At 31.9% G+C, this 10,283-nt stretch overlaps 2 protein-coding genes across 2 annotated transcripts; one reads left to right on the forward strand and one right to left on the reverse strand.

Annotated features, from left to right (window-relative positions):
* The first annotated feature begins 1,192 nt into the window (after positions 1 to 1,192).
* On the forward strand, positions 1,193 to 4,926 carry LOC127263576 (oligouridylate-binding protein 1-like). Its single transcript, XM_051292681.1, has 13 exons — positions 1,193 to 1,252; positions 1,482 to 1,532; positions 1,680 to 1,732; positions 1,924 to 2,026; positions 2,123 to 2,199; positions 2,271 to 2,332; positions 2,442 to 2,505; positions 2,666 to 2,672; positions 2,768 to 2,798; positions 2,897 to 3,010; positions 3,499 to 3,572; positions 3,651 to 3,809; positions 4,783 to 4,926. The coding sequence occupies exons 1-13, from the start codon at positions 1,193 to 1,195 to the stop codon at positions 4,924 to 4,926; spliced, it is 999 nt and encodes a 332-aa protein (XP_051148638.1).
* A 328-nt stretch (positions 4,927 to 5,254) lies between these two features.
* On the reverse strand, positions 5,255 to 7,745 carry LOC127264181 (20 kDa chaperonin, chloroplastic-like). Its single transcript, XM_051293623.1, has 6 exons — positions 7,604 to 7,745; positions 7,333 to 7,524; positions 6,264 to 6,443; positions 6,034 to 6,189; positions 5,871 to 5,948; positions 5,255 to 5,788 (listed from the first exon to the last, which is right to left on the reverse strand). The coding sequence occupies exons 2-6, from the start codon at positions 7,516 to 7,518 to the stop codon at positions 5,615 to 5,617; spliced, it is 774 nt and encodes a 257-aa protein (XP_051149580.1). The 5' UTR covers positions 7,519 to 7,524; positions 7,604 to 7,745; the 3' UTR covers positions 5,255 to 5,614.
* Positions 7,746 to 10,283: the final 2,538 nt, after the last annotated feature.

The raw sequence follows: 10,283 nt of genomic DNA on the forward strand, positions 1-10,283 counted from the left end.
TGACCTAACATGCTACTGGATGGAATGAGTAATATTTTATATTAAATTATTAATTTTTTAATTTATAAAATATATATTGTATGGTGTATAATACAAATTTATTGTATTTTTTAAATAATATGTATAAAGAATCATATTTATATAAAACATAAAAGAAAATTAAAAAAAAAAAAAAACCATAGTTGAATGAATACTGTTTATTTTAAAAAGTTACATTCTAAAATATTTTTAAAAAATAAAACTTAAATGGTACAAAATTCACAAGTTTATTTTTAGCTTAGTGATATAACCAATGTAGCTAAATAATTAATCAAAGTACTATTTGAATCTTGAGTTTTATTCCCTTTTGTCTCACCTAAATTGTTTACTCTTTTTATTTCGGTCTCTCTCACATAATTTGTTGTTATTTTTTTTATACTTTACTTATATTTTAAATTTTATAATTTATAATTTTATTAATTTTAACTAAACTATTTAAGTACGTTTAATTTTAATCGATAATAATTTTTATTATAAAATAATTATTTTTTTAATATATTTTTTAATTACTTGATAGTTTGTATTTTTATATCTATAGTAATGTGTGAGATTTATGGAATATTTATTATAATAACTTCAAAGCAACATGTTTTCCAATCAAAAACCGGTTGCAAGAAGCTAGCGTGCTACGCAGGAGCAGGAGATTATTGCCCATTTTGTGGGGATATAAATATACTCTCGAAAGCGCGCGGCATGGAATGCTCTATGCTCTGCTTCTCTTCTTTTTCGTTCTACGTTCACTTCTGCATTTGAGAGAGTTTCTGCATTCCTTGGAGAAAGAAGATAATGGATCAGGTCAGGTGATTCCTCCTTCCGTTGCCTTCCCTGCGAATTTCTTATCTTTCCCCAATAATTTTACGTGAAATGAGTGTAATGTAAGGTTTGTCGACTTGTAACTGATTAATTTAACATAATAATGGTTTGCTGAGAGATTAATTTGGGGTAAATTTGAATCTGTGTGATTCTATTAGTTGAGATGATTGAGCATTTTAGGTAGCTGATCGTAATAGCAGTTACATGAAGAAACTCTGAATTTTTTGTTGTTCTTTTTTCTGTGGTTGTGTTCATCTCTCGCGATTTCCGTGTTATTTTTTCCAAATGCGGTCGTACCTTTATCGTAGATTTACTGATTTCTTGGTTTAAAACACAAAGGATGATTCAAGAGAGGAAAATGGAAGAAAGGAACGAAGAATTAGGGTTTGCAGATGTACAAGTAAATGAAGAGGCGTATTTACACTGTGTTTTGGAACTTTCTTGAAGTTAATGGATACGGTGATGTTAAAAATGGAACTAACAAACTCTGTCAAAGTAGGATTGTTTTACTTTCCCTTAATGGATTATTCTTTTAGTGAGTTGCAGAGTCAGAACAAGTTTTGGTTAATTTTCACTGTTTGTGAAGAACAAGTTTTGTATTTAACTCTGGTTTCTTCTTAAACATACAGGTATCAGAAGAAATTAATCTCCATGGACCCAATCCAAGAGAACATTGCAGTGTGTGAGATTGTTTTTATACTTCCCTTTCATATCTTAGAGAATTACTATATCGGTTTTCTTTTTTTTTTTTTTAATGTGATCGATGTCTTTGCATTATGCCATAGGTGTGTCCTTGATAAGTCTGCTTATTAATCTTTGTATAACAGAATAGTGACTGCAACACAGATTGCAGGCACTTGATATTCTTCATTATAGGGAGGTAGAGGAAGAGATCACACACTGCAGTTCTTTATACCATTGATAAAACATCGATGCTTTTCGTAACAAAAGCAGCGAATAAATTATAATCGTGGCTAATCTTGGTACATTTTGCATAGCCTGTCGCGGCATCGAATTTTTCTATTTCTATGTGATTCAAATCATAAAATTAGGATATCTACTGCATTGCAGCATTGTTGACAATCTCCATCCATCTGTTACTGAAGCCAATCTTCGGGATTGTTTCATAATTGCTGGTCCTGTTTACAGATGCAATATTATTCACAATTATGAGGTGTGCTATACTTGCTTAATTTGTCGTGATACTTTAGTTTGTCTATTAATTTTACGATCTACTCCATGTATGAATGAATGGTTCGTTACTCAGCAGAGACACTATGGTCATGTGGTCTTTCGTAATCGTCAATCAGCTATCATTGCTATAGGAGTTCTGAATGGAATTAGTTTGTGAGTAGAACTCGTGGAGAATTATCCGTGCCTTATATTTCTTTTCGTTTGGGCTAATTTGTTGTTTTCAGGTTCGAAATGCCCTTAGTAATTAGCTGGCCAAATCCTAGAGGTCGGCAGGAGGATCAAACAAGTATGTTTCTCATTATACAATCATAGAGTCCGTAGATTTCATCTTTGATGACATGTTCGAAACTCCACCGGGCTATACGCAGTCGGGAATTTCTATGTATATGTTGAAGGTCTTCAGCGATGGACTACTGATCATGTGGTATATGCATACTTCTCTGTTTACGACAGCTGTGTGTAAGCAATGTTTTTTCTATTTTCTTTCCGGCGACATCCCATGGCTAAGTTACTCAAATGAGAAGTTCTAAGAAGTGTGTTTTCTCTAATGTAGCGAAGCTAGACGCCTTTGGGGAGCAACCTCTCAGTAGATGAACCTTGGTTTGGTTTCTTTCCGCAGCCAGGAGGTCTGTAAGATTTTTTGTCTACATTTTCTTCGAACTTCAGTTGCTAAACTCGCGCTCTTTGTTTTAACATTATATTACTTGTGGGCGCTCATCAGCATTCTTACCGGGCAGCTCATGAATTGAACGGTGAGAATGTTTCACTTTCGAACAAAGAGTTCACAAGATTTTCAGAGCAAGCAATTGAAATTCAACAAGATAAAAATCCAATCTTTCTTATACAACAGGTTCAATGCTCAATGGCGGACCAATTCGCTGCTTTTTAGATGGATCGAGCGCTGGCATCGCCCCGGTTACAAATTCACTACAATCTCTCGAACTATCGTTGCCTACACCACCAGGTCCTTCCCTTTTAATCTTCAAATAGTTGTCTAAACTTGCTAAGTGTTGGAAATTATCAGTAATTTAACTCTAAGCCCAAGATTTATGGTATTGAAATAATTGAGATAAAGAATAAAGGAAACAAATCTGACCTGATTCCATTAGCGTAGTTGAATTCAGATCTACAAATAAATTGAGGGTTTTGTATTCTTCAAGCGTACAGTGCAACCCCTCTGACCGCGATGAGATATGAAAAGTAATGTATGTTGCGTCCAAAAGTGGGATCACAATCCTAATTTATATTTTTTATTATTAATTGGGCTCATCATCCGATTAATAAGTTACAGGATTTCTGCTTATGGCATGCACTTAGTAAATATATTTAATCCTGATAAATTAATAGATCATTTAATGTAGTTCAAATAGTTACATTTAACCCACAATTGTATTTATAATCCAACATTAAGATCCATTTATTTGTGTTGCACACTTTGATGTCTTTTTGCAGAATTGCAATACGGAATTGGCGAAGAAATCCATCCACAGTTTGCCAATATATGCGTATACAATCTTGCTCCGAGCGTAAGTAAGCACATCCATCGTATCCATTCATATTAAGCTCAATCTCACAAAAAAGTTCGAGCAATCGAACACTTGCAGGTTACAAAACTGTGCTTACGGCGCACCTTCAATAATCTTAACGCCGGGACAATCGAACACTTGCAGCTCGATCCGGGGAGGGGCCTTGGCTATGTTAGGTACACGAGTCAATATGAAGCAGCCTTGCGATTCAGATGGGAAACGGCACAAAATTACACGGTCAAATAATCAAGGTACTATTTGCTATCCACGACGATGTTGGTTAATCAATCTTATTGGCGCAACTTATCATATATATACGACGGTTGTTATTGTGTTGACTATAATTAGTCGGTTAGTATAGTGCCACTGATAGTACAAGATACTTCTTCCGTTAGGGTCACATTTACCTTTTGTGTCGTTATATTTTACATTAAAAAAATTTTCTATTTGTATAATTTTTTTTTTTACAAATGTCCTTTTATTAGTATATAAGACACTAATAGAAGTATTTTTGCAATTTTTTTCTTAATTTGTATTACGTTTTTATATAATAATTAATATTCAAATATCAACATACAAAAAGTAAATGAGATCGCTATAGCCGGACGGAAGTAGTATATGTTTATATTTTCTCCGTCCCTTAACAAACTAATCAATTTTTTCATTTTGATTTGTCTCGTAACAAAGTATAGTATCTATTTCTTTTTTATTTTTATTTCTGCTATATTTCAATATAATACTCTATTTGTCCTTTGTCATTTTCTATTTTCACCCGTCTCAAAACAAGATTATCATTTTATAATATAGTAATTGTACTACTTACCTAACATAATAAATATCCTTCCAATTTATAATATATTGCATAAACGTATTTACTTTTATATTACACAATACAGATAAGAGTATTTTTGTCTTTTTTACTACAACTCAATATAATATTAATATTCAAAAATTTACTTGTAAAAAGTAAACACCACCGTTTCAATGAGACGGAGGGAATACTAATATTTCTAAAACTCTTTTCAAAAAGCAAACGGATAGATAAATATAGGACGTACGGAGTATAATATAAAAACAGAGCATATGCTGGTCAGGCTCGATCAACATCTTAACCATTCGGTCAGGCTCGATCAACATCTTAACCATTCGCGAGCGCATATATATATATATATGAATATTTAAATCTATATAATGAATGTTTATCTTCTAGTGCGAGTGGAGCGTAAGGCCTACTCCGATAGACTCCTCAGCCATTCGACTGCCTCCTGAGCTTGCCCCGGGGTTAGCATCAGCACGAGTTGTAGCACATTGTCGGTTGAAGGCTCAGGTTTTGGGACGCGTTTGCACACTTTAAGCCCGTCGCCATCGTCGTCGACAACCGGTAATGTAGTAAAGACTACGTTGTTTTTCTGTTTTGTAGTCTTGTAGATATATTTGGTGTTTTTAGCTTAAGGTTGTCATAGATTTTATTACATTCTTTCTTGACTTGCATGGCCTTGTGGTGTAAGCACAATCGATGAGAATTGGCACGTACAATTGTAAAAGTGTTGGGTAATGTTTTGTATAAATAGTACATTTTGAGTATTTTTAAAAAGAAAAAATATTTTAATTGTTTGAATATAGTGTAAATATATATTATATTAGATACGTTATTTTACAATAATAATTATAATGATAAAAAATATAAAAGCATTTCCATTATAAAAATATAATGATACAATCATATTTTATACTCCATTTTTGGAATTGTATATTTTTGTACTGTTGGACTGAAAACATTTTGATGAAATGAGATCGAAAGTAAAATTTCGTCTATAGTTTTAGAAATTCATTCAAATTCTAAAAAACCTTGGAAACAAATACACTTCCCAACAGCCTCACAAGCTCTTATTCCATTTCGCAAAAATCCTTCAGATAAGAAGACAGCCTAATTCGCAAAATTAATTATACTCACTCAGAAGAGGTGTACAAGGTAGTGGTGGTCCAGTTCCGACCGGTTCCATTATCGCGCCGCAATGTCCGGAGGGTCGCCGGGAGGACATTCAAGACAGTACGGCGATAACATCCGAGACTCGCAGAGCTATGTATTCGGACCCATCCCCGCCCTTGAACTCATTTCCTGCATATTTTGAGTACAAAACCGTGTTACCTGGCACTACCGATAATGCCTTTCGGTTGCCCTCGTCGTCGAGGAGGCCCGGCCCGACTGCGACAACCTGTAGTTTATAATGCATTTGGGGGAATTCGTAAGAGTGTCGCCGTGTTATTAATTTAGATAAATATAGAAAGCGTGCGTACTGTGCCGATTGACGGCTTCTCCTTGCTTGAATCGGTTAGGTATAGTCCGCCGGGAGTTCTTTCTTCAGCCTCGGCGACCTGATTTCAATGCAGTTCAATTAGGAGTTGTGTTGTTGGTTATATTGAACGATGTTTATATTGAATGGAAATAAAAATGTCGAACCTTTATGAGAACCCTATCGTTGAGAGGCTTCAAGTGTTTGACGTCGTCGGATTCAAGAACGCCGATAATGTCATCCTCTTTAAGAATTAGATGATTTGCGCCGTCGAACTCCACTTCTGTTCCGGCGTATTTTGAGTACACCACTTGGGTTCCGGACTACAATGCATCATAATTTCATAAGTCACCTGGTTCATAATTTCCAAAGAAAATGCAGTGAATTCCGAGAATACCTTTATGGAAATGTCGACTTTCTTTTTTCCTAGAGTTCGGCCCTCTCCGACAGCAACCACCTCGCCCCCTTGAGGCTTTGTTTGTGCTGATGCGGGTAGTAATATACCACCCGAAGTCGTCTCCTCTGCCGTATTGATTTTGACCAAAACTCTGTCGCCCAACGGCTTTAGAGCAGTGTACTGAAAGGTTGAAAATGCATAAGTGCAAGTTCAAATGTTATTGAACAAACCAAATTGTGCCAATTTCCTTCGATATCAAGCACAACAATACCATAACATTTATTCGATTAAGCATGATTCCATTCAATACCAAGCACAAGAACAAATCAAAATTCATCAAAATAGGTGTAATTAATTCCCTTCAATATCAAGCACAAGAACACAACAAAATTCATCAAAATATGTATAATCAATTCCCTTCAACATCAAGCACAAGAGCACAATATCATCCATCAAATTAAGTACGTTTCCCTTTTATATCAACACAATAACACAAAAAAATTAATCAAAATAAGTATAATTCCCCTCAATATCAAGGACAAGAACACAATGCATCATCAAATTAAGTATGATCCCTTTGATATCAAGCACAAGAACACAACAACATTAACCGAAATAAGTATAGTTCCCTTCAATATCAAGGACAAGAGCACTAACATTCATCCCAACATTAAGAAACACAAAGAATTTTAAGGGTTAAAATTTTACATCCAGGAAATGTTAAATCTCCCGTCAATAAAGATAGCTTACATGCGTGGAAAATTTACAGAAGGATGAATAAACTGCTAGAATAATACAAATTCGTTCTCTGACATCGAAAATTTCAATTTGCAAGAGCATTCAATTGGAGAATAGAAATCAGACCCCACGGGATTAATCTAAGCAAGAACAATTAGGGAACCGATGAAATGATACAGTAGAGGTCTTAAAATAGGGGCAACAATCACTGTCCATGATGTCAATATCATATTCATAACACAAAAGGAGGAATTCACGAATAGTTTCAAACGAACGAGAATCTGAATTCGAACACAGAATCGGCAATACTACTGAATTTACCAAACTGTACCTTCGGAGCAACAGTTGTGACAGCCTTGACAGCTAGGCCAGGAAATGACCTAACGCGATGCCCATTCCACTTCAGCGGCAAAAATGAAGATGCCTTCGCCACACTCGTACCTCTAAGACCTTCAAATGTAGCAAACCTATTCGCTGAAATCGAGGATGCAGCAGAAGAAAGCGGTGCAGTCGCCATTGCTTGCTGAATTTAAGAAAAACAAATTTACACAAAACCAATCGATCCGAAGCTGTAAACAACAAATTTTATTGCTAAATTATACCTCGAAACCGGAAAATCGACGCCGACACGAAATGGTAAGATGATCGTCGGAATTGATGACTGTCTGAGAAGAAGTGGATAGCGAAACCCTAGAGAACTTCCGCGACGGAAGATTCTAGAACACCAAAACCGGCCAGCTTAGTGGGCCATCCAAAGCAAGAATATTATTGGGCCTTAAGCCCAATTCGATATGTAAATGTTAGTATTAAAATCAATAAATAAGGGCATCTTCAAAACTCAAATTATTTTTTAATAATGCAAAAATAAAATAAAATAAAATTATATATATACTCCCTCCGTCGTCTCATGTAATATAGGTGTATTACTGTAGACACGAAAATTTAGGTAAAGTATAATTAGTAAGTAATTAAGAAGTATATTAGTAAAAATAATTATTATTTAGTAAAAATAATTATAAATTAAGATTAAGATAAGTAAATAGTTTAATTAGAATTAAATAAATTATAACATTTAAAATTTAAAATGCGATTAAAGTACATAATTATATTTTCGAAAATAGAAATGACAAGTTATGTGGAACAGACGAAAATAGAAAATAGAGATAAATTATCTGGGACGGAGTGAGTATAATAACAAATTTGCTTTTAATGGAACTCGTCACATGATATGGTAAGTTTGGGTGATACGACAGTACCATCAACCAATCGTCATAGATACTATATATTTATAAAATACTTTCTCTGTTTAGCGATAGATAATCAATTTTTTTTTTTTATATCCTATATAAGATATTTATAAAATATTTTATTTTAAATATACTTAACAAATATAAATCAATTTAATTAAATTTATAACTTCTTAGAAGTACTTGCAAATTAGATTCGATAAAGCAAATTATACTAGACGAACTCTGGCAAATGGACTAGATGATGATCACAAGTTCACTCCCCACACTATCAGATCATCCTTATGAGACAGTATTTTATCTTATATTTATTTGTGTAACTTGTGTATTACACCCAGTTTGAAATTTATTATTATTTAATAAATATAACAGCATTAAGTAAGAAAAAAACAATAAGGGTACGATTGATTGTAAATTTTAGTTTTTTATTTTGAATTTTTAAACAATAAAAAGTTGAATTTGAATATATAAATAAAAGTTTATATAATTTTTTAATATAATATAAATTTGTAATATAATATAAATTATATATATGTTTATGGCATACAATCAAATAAGATAAAACATATATATATATATTTTTGGATAAAGAGATTAAAATGATAACGTGAATCATATATTAGGTTTAGATAAAAAAAATAAAATAAAAAAAATTAGTGTTTGGAGTTTTAAAAAGTTTGGAATAATAAAAATTAAATATTTTATTTAATAGTTTATGAAATATAGTACTATATTTAAAAATTTTATTATTATTATTATTAGTGTTCAAATACTTTAGTGTGTAAATGAAGGTTTATTTAATTATTTATTTGTATGATGTAAGAATTCACATTTGCTATTTTTTAAATATATTTTGAATAAATTTTTAATAAAATTTAATAATCCGTAAATTAAATTCGGTAAAATAAATCATATCAAACGAATAATGCGCAACGTACAAAACAAAGGTCTACTTATTAATAATGTGGTAAGTATGTGAAAGGTACCTTAAAGAAAATGGGAACATGTCTACATCCATATATCTTTAATTATTTTTAATTTCTACACAAAATATTGTGGTCATTCTTGACTCTTGAAATCAAATAATTACTACATTTCACCATCACTTATTTATTTATTTAATTACACGTATCAATAATTTCTAGCTATATGAAAGTGAGATGTTTGTATGAGTGATTGGGTTGCAATTACTCTATTAAATTTTACTAGCTTCGTCTGTTAACAATCTATCTATTTTTTTAATTTGGTTCATCTCATAATAAAGTTTTTATTTTTTTTATTTTTTTTTTAGTAATTGTACTATCTACCTAACATTACAAATATTTTTCTAATTTATAATATATTATACAAATGTCGTTACCTTTATATCATACAATAATAATGGGTTAATTTAGTCTTTTTACATTTATTTCTACTTTATCACAATATAATACTAATATTTCTAAAACTCCGTGCAAAAAATAAATAGATATATAGATATGAGACGGATGGAGTAGAATTTAACATAATTCATTGTAATGTTGATAGCATATAATACTACAATAGGGTGTGTTTTTTTAGAGGGGTTTGGCAGAATTTAGGTTTGTATTTTATTTTTATTTGAATTTTAGGATGAGTTTGAATTTTGTTGATTCTTTTGTATTTGAGTTTAGTTGGGGTTTTGTGAGTTTTGATGGGTATTGATTTGATGGATAATGAATAAAATAATATAAATGAGTATTAAATTTAATTGATAAAATTTATATTGTATGACCTGATTAGGAATTTATAATGTACCCAATATATATATGTATATATTTAAATTTTTATTTATTTGTATTATAAAAAAATTTATTCTCTACAAAAAGACATATATATTATATATTTTTTATTAAATTAAAATATAAATAAATATCAAATAATTATAATTACAGGTTCCTGTGCACGGCCGTGCATAAGACCCCTGAACTTTTCGAATTTAACTAAAAAATCTGTAGTATGTCAACAACTGTTGGACAGAAGAAAATTGGATGAGTAACACGTGACTTTCCAAACC

Source organism: Andrographis paniculata, unplaced genomic scaffold, assembly GCF_009805555.1.
Source record: "Andrographis paniculata isolate CXL003 unplaced genomic scaffold, ASM980555v1 Contig69END, whole genome shotgun sequence".
Taxonomy (NCBI): domain Eukaryota; kingdom Viridiplantae; phylum Streptophyta; class Magnoliopsida; order Lamiales; family Acanthaceae; genus Andrographis; species Andrographis paniculata.

Excerpts from the sequence above, each read along its gene's own strand:
- LOC127263576 (XM_051292681.1), top strand. The coding sequence starts at position 1,193 with ATGATTCAAGAGAGGAAAATGGAAGAAAGGAACGAAGAATTAGGGTTT. Across the intron at positions 2,200-2,270 it reads GTTCTGAATGGAATTAGTTT|GTTCGAAATGCCCTTAGTAA; the intron begins GTGAGTAGAACT and ends TGTTGTTTTCAG. Across the intron at positions 2,333-2,441 it reads TCGGCAGGAGGATCAAACAA|GTCTTCAGCGATGGACTACT; the intron begins GTATGTTTCTCA and ends TATATGTTGAAG.
- LOC127264181 (XM_051293623.1), bottom strand. The coding sequence starts at position 7,518 with ATGGCGACTGCACCGCTTTCTTCTGCTGCATCCTCGATTTCAGCGAAT. Across the intron at positions 6,444-7,332 it reads TCACAACTGTTGCTCCGAAG|TACACTGCTCTAAAGCCGTT; the intron begins GTACAGTTTGGT and ends TCAACCTTTCAG. Across the intron at positions 5,949-6,033 it reads ACGATAGGGTTCTCATAAAG|GTCGCCGAGGCTGAAGAAAG; the intron begins GTTCGACATTTT and ends CATTGAAATCAG.